The sequence below is a fragment of the Lagenorhynchus albirostris genome, chromosome 9 (genome assembly GCF_949774975.1).
Source record: "Lagenorhynchus albirostris chromosome 9, mLagAlb1.1, whole genome shotgun sequence".
Classification (NCBI taxonomy): Eukaryota; Metazoa; Chordata; class Mammalia; order Artiodactyla; family Delphinidae; genus Lagenorhynchus; species Lagenorhynchus albirostris.
The window spans coordinates 62,706,025-62,726,890 of record NC_083103.1 but is presented as its reverse complement, the minus strand read 5'-3'; the positions used below and the strand labels follow the sequence as shown (position 1 = coordinate 62,726,890).

Genomic DNA, 20,866 nt, shown 5'->3' with positions numbered 1-20,866 from the left:
TTTCCTTTTCATTAAAGCCAGGAGGATGGTTTTGGGGGCCTCCCTAAACACATTCTTCATTCTGCTAGGAAAGCGCAAGCAGCTCTGACACCCCCTTGCTCAGGGGTAGCTGTGAAGGTAGCTGCACCTCCTCTGTGGGGAGCCGTTGGTTTCAATCACAGACACTAGGACACCCTTGTGGGGGGAGAAGGGAGAAGCCATACGTCCCTCGCCCCGCCTCCCACCTCCCCCCCCGTGACCCCAGCGAGCCCAGCCTCGGGCGACCTGTTAGCAGGGAGCGTCACGTGACGCGGCGGGCCGCGCACTGCCCCCGCGGGGGAGCCTCCTGTTGCGCCCGCCGGGCGGGTTCCATCACGCAACGCGCGGGCGCCGCCCCGCTCTTCCCTCGCCGAGCGAGGGAGGGCCTGCGTCGAAGAGGAAAGAGAAGGGAAAAGGGGCGGGAGACGGAGAAGGAGGGGCGGTGCCCGAGTCACGTGACCCGGGGCAGCCCGGAAAGCTCCGAGGAGGAGCCTGGCGCCGCCATTTTCCTGCAGCTGCCTGTCCCTTTTGCCCTGCCCGGCTTCAGCTGACCAGGGAGGGGGTGGGCTGAGCTGAGGCGGGGGCAGGGGAGTGCCCGATATCGTGCCTGACCCCGCGGGTGACAAGAGCCGGTTCTTTCCGGGCTGGGTGGCAGCGCGCGGCCCTGAGCCCCGCCCCAGGCCGGCAGGCGGAGAAGGAGCCGGTGGGGGTAGGGGGGGTGGGGGTCCTCCGGCGCTTGGGGGTCCCAGTCCCCGCCGGCTGCCGAGCGGGAGGGGTGGCGGAGGAGCCGCAGAGATGTCCGGCCAGAGCTTGACGGACCGAATCACCGCCGCCCAACACAGTGTCACCGGCTCCGCCGTGTCCAAGACAGTATGCAAGGCCACGACCCACGAGATCATGGGGCCCAAGAAAAAGCACCTGGACTGTGAGTGAAGCCGACCGCTGCCCCCGCGACCCGCGTCCTTCTCCCTATCTCTCTTCTTCCCCGCTTCAGCTGCCTCTTCCCTCCCTGCGTCTTCTCTGGCGCGGCGGGTCCTGTGCTCATCCGAGCTGTGTTCTTTCTGCTTCCATCACACCTGCCTTCACGGCTTCCGTTCCCTGTCTAAAAATCCCTGACAAGCCACTCCCCTCCAGGTTCCTAGGGGACCCTGGCTTCTCTGCCCGGTGCTCCGCGATACACATTGCAGCCGGCCAACTTGCCTCTCCACCTAGCCCCTCACCTCCCGGCCTCCTCTGTCTGCTGCAGCCTTCTACTCTTTCTTCCCATCTGTCCCGTGCTGCCTAGCCGCCCTCTCCTGAGCGTCTCCCCGCTTGCTCCCGGCCTCACCGCCCTATTGTTTCCCCACTAGCCTTCTTCGGGTTTCAGTAAACGCCTGGTTCCGTGGGCCCGGATCCCTGTTTCTCCGCAACCCTGAGGGCCGCCTCCCTTGAAGTGATTCTCTTCCTTTGCTCCACTGGCCTCTTCTGTCCCTTCCTTTCCCGGTTTTCTCGTCCACCTTCCCCCCCTCACCCCGCCCTTTGGGTTACCTTTCTTTGCCTCTGTATCTTCACTTAAGTTCCTTCGTCTCATTGTAAATATCATACTCAATATCCGACTTTTTTCCCCTGACTACTTTCTTCGTGGGCGTGAAAGTAAAGGGATTCTGTTGGTGTGGGGAAAGCTTTGTGGAACGCCGGGATTTTTAATCACCTCTGGTGGGGTTTAATCATTGTATTTTCATGCTTTTGACTGGGATAATTTGTGAATGTCAGTCACCCCCCCCCCTTTTCTTTTTTCTAATGGGGATATGGAAAAGGGTTTGCCGATTTTGGTATCAGTTCCTAGAGCTGTTAAGCCTGGCGGTTTGAATTCTGAAGCTTGAGTGAAGCGTAGACTATTGGAATTCAAAATAGATTAATAATCAAATCTACAAATAACATACATCCTTTAAAAAACTGGTAAAAAGATATTTGGTGATGCTTGAGTTTGGACTCCGTTTTAATTTATGCTGGTTATCTTTTGAGGAACTAGTTTTTCTTACACGCATGATGTTACACCATTCACTAACTTAGCTACAATTACTAGAGCTAACTCCTCCCAACTTTTTCCAAACCTGGAAGCCACCTGTAATATCCTCCTTTTTTATTCCACTCCTTTACCTCAAGGTACAAAGATCAGTGGATTACTCAAGCTTTGACTCAATGGAGCTTTGACCTGAAACTTTTCAGGGAAACATAGTGAAAAAGGCATTGTAATAGATAAGTTCCTTTTTTAAATGGCTACTGGACACATAAGCCTGACTGACTTCATCCTACGTGAAAGTTACTTTGCTTTACTGTATGAAGCAAGAGTGAGCATGTCCTGAAAGGGAATTCACTGACGGGAGTCCTGTTTTGAGTTCTCGTTTGGACTTTGGCCGTAAGGTTTGCGCTTTTTAAAAAAAAGTACAAAATGTGAATTCTTCCAAGATACTTTGCTCATGAAGTACTGTTAGAACAAGTTACTGCTACAGACAAACCCATTATTCACTGTGACTTATTCCTTCCTTGTGGAAAAGTTTAAAAAGGCATCATTATTGCTTGGTTCTTCTTTTGACGTGCGGTTCATGGAGGCTGCTTGTTAACTATCAATCCTTGACTGTTTTAAAGAATTCAGAATATATTTAAATGGTGACATATTTATAAATGGAAAATTCTTTTAAATACATTATGAAGCTGTTAAGTACCTCTTTTGATTGTCTGATATTTGGAGTAGACATTTCTACTGTTTACTTCTCTTCAAATGACTACTTGGCTTGCTCTACCCAATCTATGGTTTGCCCTAACACTGTTAATTCTTTTGTTAGGTTGGTTTTGTTGTTTGTTTGTTTTTGGCGTTGAAGAAACTACTTGTGACTTTGTGAACTGTTATCCTCATCTCTCCCTTCAAAATGATAAATTATAACACGAATAGATACCACTTTTAAAAGTCTTTTTAAAGGTTCTTGTCTTATTTCAAATGTTGCAGTTCTAACACATTGTGGAAAAGGTCAGAAAATAGGCTAGGTAAATTTAGGAGAGTGAGACTTGCTTGTGGTTTTATGAATGTTAGCCTTTTCTCTTGTAATGGAAGCTGCTGCAGATAAGAACTGGGATTAAGTTTGGCATATGGATAATCTCACATTTGTAGTCTTTTTCTCTACCACTGCTGTGTTTATAAATTCCCACTTTAGAACCTGAATATTCCTGGTAATGTTTGATTTTTTAAAAAAATCTGTATGAATAAGGAGCCACTTACTCTATGAGGTTTTTAAAATACTATTTTTAAAATACAATTTTTTAAAAATACTATTTTCTTTATATTGTTGTTTAAAACACCCTTATAACCAGTTCCACTAATGGAATAAATTTAAGTCTGACCAATGAGTGGTTTTTGTAAACACCTTCTTCCCCCACACACTTTAACATACTTTGAGGAAATTGAAAAGGCTTTCACAAACAGTTCTGGGTTTTGACATCATGGACTTTTAAGTCTTTAATGTAGATACAATTTTTCCTCTTTTAGGAATTTTTCTTTCTAGTGAAGGCTTAGTTCTCTTGTGCCTTTTAATATACTGAGAAACTGTTGCCTAATTAGTTGACCCTAATGAAAATGATTTTATTTTTTAAATATTAGTATTTAACAAAAATATGCTTAAGACTGCTTTTTCCTATAAGCCTTTAGAGTGTGGAGGTGGTTTCTGTGTACTTCGCCAAAATCTGTCTATATTAGGAAATGATGATTGTAATCCATGAATTATGGCTTAATTCATACTACATTGTATACTTGTTTAAGAAAGAGCTTTTGCTTTGCTTATAGGGGTCAGTAGATAATAATGTTAAGTAGTGTCCCTAATATGAAAAGAGTTGTCAAACCTGAAGCATATTTTTAAAACTAAACATGGTTTGCATTTAATTTCAGGCCTCTAATGGCCATAATCAAGATAGAAGAATAGCAGCCTTGTATTTGAAGGACTTCAGTTTGCCAGGCACTTATTAACCATTATCTAATTTAATCCTTTCTCATAGCTATGGGAGAGGCAAGTCATATGCATAGAAGATCATCTGTAACTAAATTTAAAGAGGTATAGAATACTTAAAACATTATTGGTTGAAGTACAGACAGAACAGAGGTTTTGTTTGTTTGTTTGTTTTTTGTTTTTTTGTGGTTTTTTTTGCGGTACGCAGGCCTCTCACTGTTGCGGCCTCTCCCATTGCAGAGCACAGGCTCTGGACGCACAGGCTCAGCGGCCATGGCTCACGGGCCCAGCCGCTCCGCGGCATGTGGGATCCTCCCAGACCGGGGCTCGAACCTGCGTCGGCAGGCGGACTCTGAACCACTGTGCCACCAGGGAAGCCCAGAAAAGAGTTTTAAAATTTATAAATTCTTGAAGTAAAAACATTCTTACCTGATTTCACAACCTTTACTCTTGTTTTTTTGACAAGAACACTTTTTTCTATACTTGTTTACTTTCCTTGGACATTTATGTTGGGGCATGTTTCACTGAGATGAAATATTATGTTAATGGCTCTAATGTTTTCACTTTTATATCCATATTTTTTACAGTTAATTTCAAGGGACACTTCATTCCAGCCACCATCTGCCTTACATTCTGTATAACAAAATCAAGATCATGTTCTTATTAAGTATCCGTTATAAGCATACCTCTAAAGTAGATACAGTGTGGGTATTTGTGTGTTGTGTAATGGCTCTAGACTCTGCCTAATTTTAATTGTGGAAACATATATTTTTTTTTAAGTAAGAATTTGTGAATGTTTTGAATATGTAGAGGGTGGAATTTGTATTTGGGTAAGTGGTTTGTATAACCATTGAAAATACATATAAAATATTGACATGCACCCAAAATAATTATCTTTCTAAGCAAATTATTGATTTTTAATGTCTTAGTTAATGATATCCAATGGGTCCTTAGTTTGCGTATTGTCAAGAATATATCTGGTAACTGGGATCTGATTTGAAAGAAGGTACCTGTGAGGAAGATAGTAAGTAGAAGATCTGCCCCTAGATGGCGCTTGTTTAGAAATAAGGTAACTGGGGCTTTCCAAATGGACAATTATTTCATAGTTATGTTTGGGCTTACTGTTCTTTCCCATAAGAATTAATCGTATGATTTATATTTTCATTTTCATTATTTGACCTATTCTGTCCCTTACTACTTTAATAGTTCTGAAATACAAAAAAAAATGGTAATTGAGTCATCAAAGTGGTAATAATAGCAAGATTTGACTACTTATGTCAATTGTAGGAGATGTATAGTAGAACTCCACAAATATAAGTTTTTCCTCCTTGACATATTTAGTTATGTTTCTGAATAGTATGTATTTTAAAAGAGCAACCTGAAGAGAATTTTACCTGTAGCCATTTCGGTAGCTGCCTTATTTGTAACTAGCAAATTAATTCTAAAATTTCTTTGTAAAGTAATTAGGCTTCACTGGTGGACTTGTTACTTTAAGAAATACTGTTTAGACTTTATTCATCTATTTTTTATCCTTGTAGCAGTGCTTTTTTTGTTTATATATTTTATATATCTGAATAATTTTTAAAGATGTCTTAGAATTTAATTTCAATGGAAAAGAAGTGAAGCATCATTATGAAGTGACATGCTTTTTTCCCTCTCATTTGAGTTGTAAAGCACTTGTATGATATTTAATTAGATGTTTTATTTTTTAACTTTTTTAAGCTCTTCCACTTTACTTTTTAAATTTAAAAAATATTTATTTATTATTTATTTTTGTCTGTGTTGGGTCTTCATTGCTGTGTGCAGGCTTTTCTCTAGTTGCAGTGAGTGGGGGCTGCTCTTCGTTGCGGTGTGTGGGCTTCTCGTTGTGCTGGCTTGTCTTGTTGAGGAGCACGGGCTCTAGGCATGTGGGATTCAGTAGTTGCAGCACCTGGGCTCAGTAGTTGTGGCTTGCGGGCTCTAGAGCATAGCCTCAGTAGTTGTGGCACATGGGCCCAGCTGCTCTGCGGCATGTGGGATCTTCCCGGACCAGGGCTCGAACCCGTGTTCCCTGCATTGGCAGGTGGATTCTTAACCACTGCACCACCAGGGAAGTCCCTATTTTTTTTTTTTTTGGCCGTGCCGCACAGCTTGAGGGATCTTAGTTTCCTGATCAGGGATTGAACCTGTGCCTCCTTTACTGGAAGTGTGGAGTCCTAACCATTGGACCGCCAGGGAATTACCTAGATTTTTTTTTAAATTTATTTATTTTTATTTTTGGCTGTGTTGGGTCTTCATTTCTGTGCAAGGGCTTTCTCTAGTTGTGGCAAGCGGGGGCTACTCTTCATTGCGGTGCGCGGGCCTCTCACTGTTGTGGCCTCTCTTGTTGCAGAGCACAGGCTCCAGACGCGCAGGCTCAGTACTTGTGGCTCACGGGCCCAGTTGCTCCGCGGCATGTGGGATCCTCCCAGACCAGGGCTCGAACCCGTGTCCCCTGTTAGCAGGCAGACTTTCAACCACTGCGCCACCAGGGAAGCCCCCCCCAGATGTTTTAAAAATACATTGTTTAATTTATTTTAACTATTCAGAATTGGTTTAATTTAAATAATGTGAAAGTTCACCAATTTGTTTAAAATAATTGATTTTAATTAGTCATCAGAATTGCTTTAATTTGAATAAAATACTTTATTTTGACTCTGATTATCATTTAGAATATTTAATGTGAAAGTTCACCCTAATACATAGAAAGTCTTTTCTGTTTTCTTCAGTTTCAAAGTGCTTAGTTCCGTGATTTTGCCCTTAAAGTCAAAGAAGCAAGTAAAATAAACTTAAAGACTTCTTGGCAAGAGGTTAGCGCCCTACCAAGAAGAAGTAGGGTTAGATTTTCAAAGTAAAGGCTTAATATTTGCTTTTCCTGTTCTTTTGGTGGCTGAAGTGGTATTTCCGTTACTTTGTGTTCTGTCTCAGTATGTTCCCAGTTAAATGGCTTTATATATTTCTCTAGAGAATTGAAATTTTTGGATTTGATCTTTCAGAATTTTGTGTATTCACTGTGTATATGGTTCTTTTCATGGAGAATTGTTTGTAGGCAGTTACAATTTACTAATGATATTCCTTTAAAAGGGAATTTTAATGAACTTAAACCTTTGTATTAAAAATTATGTTCAGAATTGTAATTTGCCGGGTTATCAGAATATTAAGGATTTCTCAAGTTACATTAGAATATAGTGGCAATACTCACAGCTAGACATGTTTTTTGTGTTTATGCCTAGGTTGTGTTTATATTTATTTAACAAATGTTTATGCTTACTTTGTGCTGGGCACTCACATTACTGAACACTTTGCATTTATAAACTTGTTTATTCCTTTCAACAACTTTGTGAGAGATTTTATTATTATTATTTTTAAAGTTATTTATTTATTTTTGGCTGCGTTGGATCTTCGTTGCTGCGCGCAGACTTTCTCTAGTTGCAGCGAGTGGGGGCTACTCTCTGTTGCAGTACGTGGGCTTCTCATTGCAGTGGCTTCTCTTGTTGCAGAGCATGGGCTCTAGGTGTGCGGGCTGCGGCTCACGAGCTCTAGAGCACAGGCTCGGTAGTAGTTGCTCCGCAGCATGTGGAATCTTCCTGGACCAGGACTCGAACCTGTGTCCCCTACATTGGCAGGCGGATTCTTAACCACTGTGCCACCAGCGAAGTCCAAGAGATTTTATTATTATCACCATTTTACTGAAGAGGAAACTAAGGCACTGAGTTTAGTAATTTGCCCAAGGTCACATTGCCAGGAAGAAGAGAACTGGGATTTGAACCCAGGTAGTCTAGCATCAGGTCTGGCTTTCACTTTAGTGTAACTTTTTATGTAATGATTTTCTATTCTAGAGAATGAATAGACCATGTTTATCTATTCATGGCTGTTTCTTAAAGTGTGGTCCAGGGATTCCTGGGAGTCCCCAAGACCCCTTCAGCATATTTGTGAAATCGAAATTATATTCATATGCTGAGACATTATTTTCCTTTTCCATTTTCATTCTTCCACTATTGTACAGTGGAGTTTTCCAGAGGCTATGTGGTACTGCAACAAATTGAATGTAGTAGCAGATATGAAAATCTAACTGTTTTCTATTAAGCCAGATAGTAAAGAGTTTTGGAAAAAAATGTGAAACAATGCCACTGTTCTAAATTTTGGTTTTGGAAAATACAGTTATTTTTTATGAATAATGCTAACATATGATGAATTTTATTATTTTAAAATGAATTAATATTTAAAAATTTCTCAGTTTTAATTTCTAACACAGTAAATACCAATAGAGAAAAACCACATAAGCAAAAGCTCTTTGGGGTCTTCAATTTTTAAGATTGTAAAGGTTCTGAGACTAAAAAATGCAACTCTAAGGAATGGTGTTTAGAAGAGGGGAGAAAAGAATACTTAGAGAGAAACTAGATGTAAGTGGTCCTTTAAATTCTCAGAGTAATTTTGATTTGATTTGATTTGATGGGTAACAGTGGTCCAATCATTGTAGGACTGAGCAAGAGATGTGACGTGATCTTTTGATTATGTCATGCGGTTGAGTAGATTGGAAAGAATGTGCTGTGTGACTTGGAAAGGAGACTTCTGGGGGGCAAAAAGAGTCTCTAACAGTAATAATGTAAGTTTTCCTAAAAGGCCTTGATAGAGTCCATCATTAATTGAGACTCTTTTTTTTTTTTTTTGCAGTACGCGGGCCTCTCACCATGTGTCCTCTCCCGTTGCGGAGCACAGGCTCCGGACACACAGGCTCAGCGGCCATGGCTCACGGGCCCGGCCGCTCCGTGGCACGTGGGATCTTCCCGGACCGGGGCATGAAATTGAGACTCTTGATCTATTTTTCCTCACTTGTTTTGTTTTAAATATATCTAAGCTATTTCTTTTCAGTCAAGCAGGTTAGGTACCAGTTGAACCAAAATAAATTCTTGACCCTCAAACTATTGGCCAGCCTTTGCAAATCCCATCCTTGGACACAAAATATCTTCACCTCTCTGTCAGTACAGATGCATCCTTCCTTTTAAACCTTCTTTAAACTAACTTGCTTTTGTTAACATTCACCTTTAAAGTAACCACTTTCCTAAAGACGTTACTGAATAACTCCCCCTGGTTCTGTCAGTCCAACATTATTATCACCATTTAAAGTTTACATATATATATATTTTTTTTTATTAAACTGTACTCAGTATTATGCTTTTATGTATATATTGGGTTCATGTGTGTTTTCTCTGTGAATAGGAACTGTTCTTTTTTGTACTGTTCTATGTCTCTTCTCAAAGTAACTAATCAGTGGCCCTTTGGGTGCCCAGTAAGTACTGAATGATTACACATAATCTCCTGTCACAGCTCAGGCTATTCCATGAACAATGTATGGTGGACACACCGTAGAGATCTATTCCAGTAGATATTTTAATAATGTTTTTGTGGGCATTATCTTAGTTGCAGTGAATGGTAATCACCTGATTACAAAATTATATATGAAGTCATTCAGTAGCATTGATAAAAAAGATTATAACAAATTGCTATGGCACCTATGAGGCATTGAGGTTTAGTTTTGTTTAGGTATTATGTGGTTTTTCCAAAGTATTGTTATAGCAAAGAAAAAAAGTTTCTTGGTTACAGCTACTCAGTTTGAAAACTATATTCAAATGCATGGTTTTTGAGGATATGGTCTTAAAAGTAGAAATTAATTTTAAGAATTAAACAGGGTACCAGAATTAGATTTGAAATGTTTATCAGAGCTGCTTCCTTGTACAGCTCTAGGAGGTGCTGATCACATTATAATCTATGTGCAGGGTGCCTCCAGTATATAACTGTGTGGCAGCCTCACTTTAGGATAAAGTACACTTAATAGATAATGTCAAAATGCAAAAGAAAAGAAATGACTTTTAGAATTAAGCCTTGTGAGGTATGAAGCAAAGGTTGGAGTAGTAGTAGTGATGGCCTAAAGTACACGTAGTAGGTAACGTCAAGATGCAAAAGAAAACAAATGATCGTTTTAGAACGAAGCCTTGTAGGGTAAGCAAAGGTTGGAGTGCTAAGTAGTGATGGCTATGATAGTAAGACCACTAAATCCAGATCATCAGTTCATTCCAGGGGCTGGTAGGAGTTGCTGCAAGTCTTCTCTGAATGCTTGGAATTCCAGCAGTGATTTCTGAAACGGTGCTGGTATTTATAGTCATAAACTTAGTACTTGAAAGCTTGCTAGGGGCCCTGATTTTACTCAAGGGACATTTCTTTCAAGTAGTGGTTGAGGAAGCTAGATATGCTTTGCAAACTTCTTCCCTCACTAAAGATTGCAGGTATACTTTACAAGTGACTTCATAGGGTATACTCAGTTGCTGTATTTTAATGTACGTTTCTGCTGATTATAGATCTCCTCATGTGATTTATAAGCTCTGAGAACAAGGGTCATGGTGTGTGTGTGTGTATGTATGTTAAAATTTTTATGTGCTGGTAATAGAGTTAGTTATCCTGTGGAAGCTTGAGAAATACAAATGTAACATTTTAAATACATCTAATATGCAAAAATCTTATCGTAATTCAAGTATATACCAAAAAGTAAATAGGGTGGTATTCACACCAGAGAGGATTTGCAGACCTTTTTGGTGTATTAGAAACAGTTGTTTGCAGAAATTTATTATCATGCATGGTATTGACTGATTTGAGATATTGTCATTTAATCCAAAGCTAATGTGAAAAGGGGGATTGTGAGGCAAAGTGATTTTTTTAATGCAATTTTTAAATTGAGATGTAGTTCACATAACAAAATATATTCACAGTGTTGTGTGCAACCATCTCCAGTATCTAATAACAGAACGTTTCCCCCCACCCCCAAAAGAAACCACCTATCTGTTAGCAATCACTCCCCCCATCTCTCCACCCTCATTCCCTGGCAACCAGTAATCTACTTTCTGTCTATGGATTTTCCTATTCTGGACATTTCATATGAGTAGAATCATACAATACATGGCCTTTCATGTCTGGCTTCTTTCACTTAGCATAATGTTTTCAAGGTTTATTTATGTTGTAGCATGTAACAACACTTCATTCTTTTTATAACCTAATAATATTCCCTTGTATGGATATACCACATTTTGCTCATTCATCCATTGATGGACACTTGGGTTGTTTATCCCTTTAAATCCAGGAAGAATAGTATTGCTATGAACATCTGTATAGAAGTGTTTGTGTTAACATGTGTTTTCAGTTCTCTTGGGTATGTACAAAGGAGAAGAATTTCTGGGTCATATGGTGGTTATATGTTAACTTTTTGAGGAATTACTAGACTGTTTTCCACAGCAGCAGCACCATTTTACATTCCCAACAACAATGTATAAAGGTTTCAGTTTCTCCATATTTTTGCTAACACTTGTTATTTTCAGGGTATTTAAAAATTTTTTTTCATCGTAGTCATCCTAGTTAAATATATATATATATATATAGTATATATCATGATTTTGGTTTGCATTTCCCTAATGACTAATGATGTTAAACATCTTGTTAATGATGTTGAGCTTATTGACCCTTTGTATATCTTTGAAAAAATGTCTATTCAGATCCTTTGCCCATTTTAAATTTGGTTCTTTATTATTTGGAATGCTAGAAGAGTTCTTTACATATTCTGGATACTAGATCCTTATATGACTTGAAAATATTTTTCCCATCCTGTGTCTTGTCTTTCCACTTTTTTGATAGTGTTCCCCCTGCCCTTTTAAAAAGCAAAGTATAGTTGATTTACAATATTATATTAGTTCCACGTATACAACATAGTGATTCATAATTTTTTAAATAAATGATAGTGTCCTTTGATGCACAAAAGTTTTTAATTTTGAAGTTCAGTTTGTCTATATTTTCTTTGAATATTTGTGCTTTTGGTATAATATCTTAAGAAACCATTGGCTAATCCAAGGTTACGCAGATTTACACCTTACCTACTCCTAAGAGTTTTAGCTCTTTTAGGTTTGATCAGCTTTGAGTTAATTTTTATATATGGTGTGTGGACACAAGATGACGTTAAGGAAAATGAGGGATATTTGAGTTTTTCCCCTTCTTTTGAGGTTTACTTGGGGTACAACTCTGCTACCTCTGTGTAATGTGGAAATAGAGATTAGTGAGGGAGAAAAAATTTTCCTTGATGGCATTCTCCAGTACTGGTAATAGTTCATTGACTATGGAAAATTCAAGTCAAACATTTTTCAACTGAATGGACTAATTAATCTAATCCAACAACCTTTTTTTTTTTTTTTTTAGGTTCTTGGGATAGTTTAAATGTGTGAAGAGATAATACATAGTTGCATGAGTGTCCATAAGCAGTAATTTTTGTCTATACAGAATGGTGTGTATGTTTCCATAGTATCTTGTACTTCTCCATAATGACTTGTACTACTTCTTTTTTTTATTGGAGTAAAATTGCTTTACAATGTTGTATTAGTTTTTGCTGTACAATGAAGTGAATCAGCTATATGTATACCTATATCCCTCCTCTTGGACCTCCCTCCCACCCCACCATCCCACCCATCTAGGTCGTTAACAGAGCATGGAGCTGAGCTCGCTGTGCTCTACAGCAGGTTCCCACTAGCTAGCTATTTTACACTTGGTAATGTATTTATGTCAAACCTAATCTCCCAATTCATCCCACCCTCCACTTCCCACCCTGTGTCCACATGTCTGTTCTCTATGTCTGCATCTCTATTCCTGCCCTACAAATAGGTTCATCTGTACCATTTTTCTAGATTCCACATATATACGTTAATATACGATATTTGTTTTTCTCCTTCTGGCTTACTTCACTCTGTATGACAGACTCTAGGTCCATCTACATCTCTACAAATGACCCAGTTTCATTTCTTTTTATGGCTGAGTAATATTCCATTGTATATATGTACCACATCTTCTTTATCCATTCATCTGTTGTTGGACATTTAGGTTGTTTCCATGTCCTGGCTATTGTAAGTAGTGCTGCAGTGGACATTGGGGTACGTATAGCTTCTATAATTATAAGTGTTTACAGAAAATCCTTGTGTGTCCTCTTTACTGTGCTAAATAGAGCATATAGCAAGTATGTAATAAAAAGATGCTGAAAGAATGAAGAAGGGATGAAATTTCCATGAGGGGTTTCTAATGTGTTATCAAAGAACGTTTTAGGATTTTTTCCATAAAGGAAGAGAAAGATTACTGTAGGGCTAATGCCTTTGCTATAAGTAGTAGTTGTTTGTTTAAACTTCTTTCTGTTTCCATGATGAAGTAAATTTTTATTCTTTATTGGTTGAAAATGTGAGGAATTATGGAAGTTAAGAAGTAAATTTCCAGAGTTAGATTATATAAAATTAGGGTAGTTTGACACACTTAAAATATTATTTATTCCAGGACCTACTTAATATTGGTATATTTGATTTCAAATGTTTCTTCTGTTTTTGTTTTCTTTTTTCCCCTGTTATTATGAGTATTATTTGCTAATGTATGGTTGTTGTAAGTGAATTCCAGGCAGTCTTTGATTTTAGACTTTGTGTTACCTGTGATAGTTCACACCTGATAGCAGAATGCTATAGGCCTTATTTGCTAAATGCTTGTGTTTTTTGTTATAAGATATTGGCAAAACTTGTAAAGTAAGATAGAAATGAAGTATATGTCTTTAATAGGCTATAATGAACTGGATGTTGACCTTGATTGGCTTCTTTCTACTACCTACTTCACCTGTGCCCTTTTTGTCCTAGTCTTAGGGCTCTGTGGTGAATTGCTTATGGAAATCCAAATTAATTTTTTTTGAATGTGTATGTAGATAAATCTTAATTCATTTGTGTACCTACAGACTCAAGAGTTTATTTTGTGTGACTATATTTCTTGGAGAAGACCTGAGTGGAAAAAAGAGAATTATAAGAGCAAATCTTTTTTTAAAATTTCATGTTATTTTAGTAAAATTATCTAGGAAACTGTATTAAAATCTTTTACTTGTTCTGTGAGCAAGAATATGGGGTGAAAGTTCTGAGATTGAGTTCTGTTGAATTGAACAGTGCTGGCAAAACCCCTGGTTAGAAGCATTAAATGGGGTGCTGAGGAAAAGTGATCAAGGCCTAGAAAGTAATGTAAAAATGAATGGCACTTAATCGTTACTCTAAAAGGAACGTGAGATCTGATGTTGAAAATGTGTAAACAAATAATTGTAATAATTGAGATAAATGCGTAATATTATTTACATAAAGTATCAAAGTAGGGGCTGGAGTAATTTTGAAGGAGTTAATGACAGCTTTGTAGAGGAGGTAACAAGAATTTTAAGAATGAACAGTGATTTGCCAGATGGACAAAGGGATTCCTCCTAAATAGATTAGCACATTTAGGGACACAGAGGCAAGAAAGCATTTTGATGTGTTTGGGGAAAACTTTAAGTAGTGCTGTATGGTGGAATGTAAAGTGTTAATGAGAGTAAGAGGGAGATGAGGTTGGAGAGAGAGCCCTTAAATGTCTTGTAAGGACAGGAGTTATCTTGATAGACTCTGGTCTCTCCTCCCCAGATCCTGATTTTAGGATCCCCTTTCCTCCCATTTATTAGCTGCTTTCCTAGCTTTAGATGCCAGTGTTATGGAACTGGAGGAACTGCTTTCCTTTTTCCTGGTAATTTGTGGCAGAGTTATTGAAAGGGAAGGAAGATAGGAATCTACAATCCTGTTGCCTTTTGTGCAGGGGGCTAGATGAGCTTTGGCACCTGAAGTTGTACTTCTGAATGTTGTTATACATGATGGTTTGGCTCACTGAGTAAATAAAATCAGGTACACTGATCTCATGGCTTTTGTGGGCTTGGATGCAAGTGAAGTGTTTTTGAGTTCCAAATTTATGAATGAACTTAAACACAAACTATCTTATCTGACGATGGTCAGCGTGAAGAGGAAGAGTTTGATAAGATTCTTGGGGGCATGTTTGATTTATGTGGTTTAACAATTGATATCAATTTATTTACAAAGGATACATTAATTATTAGTTTCTTTAGGTTTTTAAAGCCTGATTTCTACCAAACAAGACTTTATTAGTCTAGTGGAAATTAATATACTCATTAGCAATTGCATATTGAGTGTCTATTATATAAACAAGTTACCATGTTGAGATTATTGAGAAATCTAAAACTGAAATTGCTGATCATGTCCTCAGTCTAGTAAGGAAGATGACATATACAGATAGTTGTATTACCAGGCAGTGTGAGATAAGCTCAGATCAGACGTCATTGAAAATTAGAGGAGAGAGAGAGATAACTGCTTTCGATGAGGGGGAGAAATGGACCTTAAATGATAATTAGGGAGGAGCAGTAGGCATTTCAGCTGGAGGAAAGAGCATTGAGCAAACATTTGTAGGTAGGAAAGCTGGAACTGTGCTTGGGGAACAAAGCAATCTGTTTAACTTGAGATGGTAAATGGGGTGCTTTGAGGCCAGAGGAAGGACAGGTTAGGCGTAAGGAGAGAGCTAGTTGGAGCAATTGTCTGAGGTGAGATTGTGGAGGGAGTATGGATTTTAATCATATGACCTTTAGATATATCTCATCTCCTGGTAGCTTTTGGCTGCTGTAGGTAAAGTTGAACCATAGTTAGAGCTGATATTCAAAGTTGCACTATGTTTTCTGCTGCCAGTGTTAAAATAGGGAAGGCAAGAAGTTTTGCTGATCTTGAAGCTGAGAATGAGATTTTATATCTCATATTAACTTGGTTATAGACTGTATTAATAGTGGCAATATCTAAGGCTTTGGGGATTTCTGAGTATATAGATTGCACAGGAATGAATTATTGAAGAAGTCTTCTAAACAGTAATAATATATTCCTAATTTTGATCTGAAGATAGAGATTTTATTAAAGTTTAAGGAAACTCAGTCTTCAGTGTTGCACAAAATCTGATCAGATCAGTTTTTTTTTAAGGACACAGCCTGCATGGTGGGGATAATAGCTCAGATTTAAAGAATCCTTTCTGTCTTAAGCACTTGACATGCATGAACACAGTTAATCTTCATAAAAAAACCTATTGAATATGTAGTCTTATTAGCTCTATTATACAGATACATAAAGGAAACATTATTAATAAAAGGAAATAGAGAATAAATTTAGCACTTAAATGGCAATGAAGAACCTTGAGTGGAAGTCAGGCAATCTGGGGAATCTCTTAGCTCACAGAGAACTTTTAGGGAATGGGATATAGTTAGGAGAAAGCCTTTCTTTGAGAAATATAATTTCTGTAAATATGTAAGATTACATTTGGAAACAGCAACTTCTTATGCTTCTTATGCTTTTAGAGGAATAAGCCTGAACTGGAATGTGGTGTGCTGGCCCCAGCTCCATATGACCTTAGGAAAATCCCTTACTCACTTAAATTGCTTATTTTCTAAATTGCCTCCCTGCTCTGTTGTTCTGTGATGCTATATTTGTGCCCCTTTAGCTTTTTTGTTCTTGGCTTGGTGCTTTGGAAACTAAGATTAAGGATGGTTTCTTTATGAGCTTTTGCTTCATTCTCCATTAATTAGAGTAGCTCACCTACCAATATATCATCTTTCCTTGAAAAACAATTTTAACTTAAATATTTTACTGTTATTGGGAGGGAGGGGTAGCATTGTTTTCTGTGACTTTGTTTTAGGAGAAAATGGCCAACAAAATTGTGAATTTTCTTCTATCTTATTAAAAATATGTGAATTATGTAAAATATTAACATACTTGATAATAAAATACTTCCTATTAGCCTTTCCAACCATGTTTCAAATGCTTTCTTTTCTGAATTTTTCACTTAAGTCAGCCAGGTTGACCACAGGATGTTTATCTTCCTTTCATGTTTGCCCCCTTGGGGCACTTATGTTTGAGTTGGATGCCCTTATTTGGTGAGGGAGAACAGGACCCTTCTCCCCTCTTCCCCCTTCCCTGGTTGGTCAGATGAGCCATATCTGTCAAGCCTTCAGTAGCAGTTGTAATCAAATTGCTCCTCTATCCCTCTGCAGAGGCTTTCTTTTTTCTGTTTTCTTTTTCATCGTCGTCTTTTTCTTTCTTTTTTTTTTTTTTTAACTCAGAGCATCTTGAGCCTGTTTATTTCTCCTGAAAACAGGGACTGTTTTGTCTCGGTATCCCCAATACCCAGAATATAATGAATGCCTGGTGCATAATTATATCTTAGTAAATATTTAATAAATCTTTGATGAAGATAATGGACTTAATATACTGGGCTGGTTAATGAACTATTTAGTCAACAGTTTTTTGTTTTATTTTTTAAATGTGAATTTCCTGGACAGAATCTTTATTGCAAATATTCAGATATGATCTTGGTCTTTAGCTAGTTGGTTCACCTGATAAGTTCATAGTGTTCATGCTAGGATTATGAATTTGATACCTGAAAAGCGGTGATGGTGGTAGTCCCTTAACTACTGCCACAGACTAAATGATGTACACTGGTGATTATCTTGCTTTTGTTGGCTGTTGGTTATAATGGGAGATCAGTTGACTGTATATAATGGAGCATCACTAATCCATCCCCTTGTGTTCATTTGCACAGTAATTTAAAATTATTTGGTTAAGTGATGAATTTGTGAATTAAAGCCTTATACCTTATTTTTATCACTTATTTTATTTCATAGAACCATAGAAATTAAGCGTTATTTTTGTTTCAAAGATTATTTATTTGTTGGGGAGACTGTTTCTTGAATTATATGTATACTATGGATATTTATTGTGGATGGGGGTTGCATATGTCTACTTATTAAGGCTGGAACTTGTAATAGACCAACACTGCATCCGTTTTTCCAAGTATAGCTGCCTACTCTTTTTTGGCCTGCAACCTTTTGTGTTCTTAGGGCCACCACTAAGAGAAGATGAGGGAATTCCCTGGCGGCCCAGGTTTAGGACTCCACGCTCTCACTGGTGAGGGCCCGGATTCAGTCAGGGAGCTAAAATCCCACAAGCCGTTCAGTGCAGCCAAAAAAAAAAAAAAAAAAAAAAGTTTTACTTGCAGGTACATGTATGTGTAGTTAGTTTTGAGTTAACTTGTCAAATACAGTGTGAGCTGTCTTTCTTTTTGGCAGTCTTTTTACCTTTTTTAACTTTAAGTAAGTAACTTATTGATATCATTTAGAATAATCTTTAGTTGTATACAATATGAATTATACCTAGGAAACTTGTTTTAATATGTGTTGGTATCTTTTTTAACTGCTAAGTTTGTCTTCAGGTAGCATTTTTGGGGAGGGAGGGGCAAGATTTTAGAAATGTGTAGCATTTATATTAGGTGAGTAGAAAACAAAACATCTCACTAATTGCAGTTACTAGCTTTATTTCAGATGAGATGTTGTGGGGAAATGGGTCTAGTTTTGATTTATAAGGCCAGTGTGAAGATTAATTGGTATAAATACCAATTAATTGAATGGATTCAGTCGAATGGATTGCTCAATTCAATTCAATTGAATGAAATTGAATGGATTGCTCTACAGTGAATTTGTTTTTAAGAACTGCATATCCAAGAGGGTTACAGGATAGCTGCGTTTGATCTCTTGGTATGAAACTCAAGGAGGCAAGATCTGGTTTGTTCTTTACATGATCACGTTGTCTTCAGTTTTCAGATCTGGAAGATATAACCACATTATCCTTATTCCCATTTGTACATTTCTTTTTAGAAGTAACACCAGCTTTTCAATGACTGAGAAGTTAAGGTTTAGCAGGCAGTATTTCCTTTTTTATTTTTCTTTTCTCAGCATTAACTTTTGTAACTTTTCACAGAACTATGTAATTGTGTATTAGTTATCAGGTTTGGAATTTGTGTTAGGTATTAATTCAGTATGAGATTTTAGACATGGTATGGTATAAACCCTCCTTTATTTTTTATTTATTTATGTATTTATTTTTGCGGTACACGGGCCTCTCGCTGTTGTGGCCTCTCCTGCTGCGGAGCACAGGCTCCAGATGCGCAGGCTCAGCGGCCATGGCTCACGGGCCCAGCCGCTCCGCGGCATGTGGGATCTTCCCAGACCGGGGCACGAACCCGTGTCCCCTGCATCGGCAGGCGGACTCTCAACCACTGTGCCACCAGGGAAGCCCAACCCTCCTTTATTTTTGTTCTTCATATTCTTGCAAAATGTTTTGAATTGGCAACCTAGAGTGGACCAAGGCATTATTTGCAGGTGATTTCTGTAGCACATCCCAGAAACACTGCATAAACATAGCTGAGTGGCAGTAAACAACAACCATAAGTACTGACTTAAAAATCAGTTACAGAAAAAGAAATTAGTTACAGAGTTACAACTGGCAGCTAAGTTAGAAAGCTATTGATATTTATAAAGCAGCTGAGGAGGCTGAGACACTCCTTGCTTAACTGCTGGGAGAAAGCTGTTTCTTCCGATCAGGAGCTGGAAAACTTTTTAAGACAAGCTTAAGCTGCTTCCTGTCTTTGGGCTTGTAGACTTAACCTAGAAGTGCCTTTTCTTTGACTTTCTTCATCAGAGTTAGGTTTTCCTAACTTAACCAGTGACCAACCAGAAGGTATGGTAGTTTTTGAGGCCCTTTTAAACATAGTTTACCTCTTCTCCTATTACTTAGAATTGGGAATGATAACATCTCTGGCAGATGACTGGAAAACTGCCTTATGTGTTCCTCTCGTGTAAAATCATGTAAGCCCTACTCACCTAAAATCTGGTGAGTTGACTTTGTTTTGTAATATTCTTGGCTTTTTAAACCTTGCTTATAAATTAAGGCTTGCAGTTTCTGAGTCACTTGGAGATGGGGATGCCAAAACTCTTTAAACCCATTCCTTGTGAACTTTAGTTGAATGATATGGTTCCTTCCTTACACCCTGTCAACTTCAGTTTATTGTAGTCAGAATGAAAACGAGGATGCTAATGAGCAGAATATACTATACTAGTTAAGAGGTGGTTACTGTCTGTACTAGTAATTAGATTTGTGAGGGCTAAAAAGAAATGTGTGAATTTTAGAATAATTAGAGAAGGTGAAGACAAGACTCGAACCATGTGAAATGAAGAGAGAGAGAATTGAGAGGAAAATATGTATATATCTTCATCCATTCCTCTAGTGGAAAATACTCTTAAAGACTCTAATTCCAGCACAGCTACTAGTTTGTGTTACTTTAGGTAGGCAAGGTAAGCAAGTATTTAAATCTTTACAATGGAAATAACAAAGCATCCCTTGCCTTGTCACAAGGCTATTGTAATACAAAATCAAAAGACTAAGGATGTGAAAGAACTTTGTTATAAAGTATGAAGAAATCCCTATGTATAAAGATTTTGCCCCTCTTACAATCCAGTGCGAGTAACTGGTTAACACTTCTCAGTGGAAGAAGTTGGGCTTTATAAACATTCTGAAGAAGGTTTTGCAGATGTCCTTGAGTTTGAGGTGGTTTCATAGTACTGTATTGGAAAAGTGATAGAGGAATATAGTCTACTAAAATGAGGGAAAACTCACCAGTAAAATATGATACTAAGTAAAATGAATGATATCTAATATTTAATCGTGCTTTAAAGTTTGTAAAGTACTCTAAATATGTTGTCTTACAGTTTATATTGTTGTGAAAATTAATTACTGCTATCCCTGTTTTTAAAATGGTGAAATTGAAACTGAGTGGCTAATTAACATGCTTGAAGTCATAATGGTAAAATAGTGAATCTAGAATTTGGTTCTGGATCCTTTGGTTATTCTGATGTCACTTCATCCTGTTACAGTACAGTCCTAGCACATGGAAGTGGATTCAGCCATGCATGGGAGTGTTGGAAGGAGAGCCTAGAGCAGAATTTTAGCGATTGGTGGAATTAGCATCCCCATCATTACTGTTCGATGCATTTTGGAAATGAATAGCACTTAGGATAGACTGTCAAATAAGTGGAGTCAGAGAAGAGCTCTAATAGGGAGAAATGAACT

The 20,866-nt window shown here is 38.2% G+C and overlaps 1 protein-coding gene across 12 annotated transcripts in view; it reads left to right on the top strand.

Annotated features, from left to right (window-relative positions):
• Window positions 1-522: 522 nt before the first annotated feature.
• Window positions 523-20,866, top strand: part of PICALM (phosphatidylinositol binding clathrin assembly protein) — a 113,576-nt gene continuing 93,232 nt past the window's right edge. For 3 of the 12 annotated variants that reach the window (XM_060160168.1, XM_060160170.1, XM_060160162.1), the window contains exon 1: window positions 529-943. In XM_060160168.1, coding sequence (XP_060016151.1) covers window positions 814-943 — 130 coding nt within the window. In that variant the 5' untranslated portion in view covers window positions 529-813. Of the gene's footprint in view, window positions 944-20,866 lie in introns of all 12 variants that reach the window. The other 9 variants (XM_060160160.1, XM_060160161.1, XM_060160166.1 and 6 more) reach the window with 6 other exon arrangements.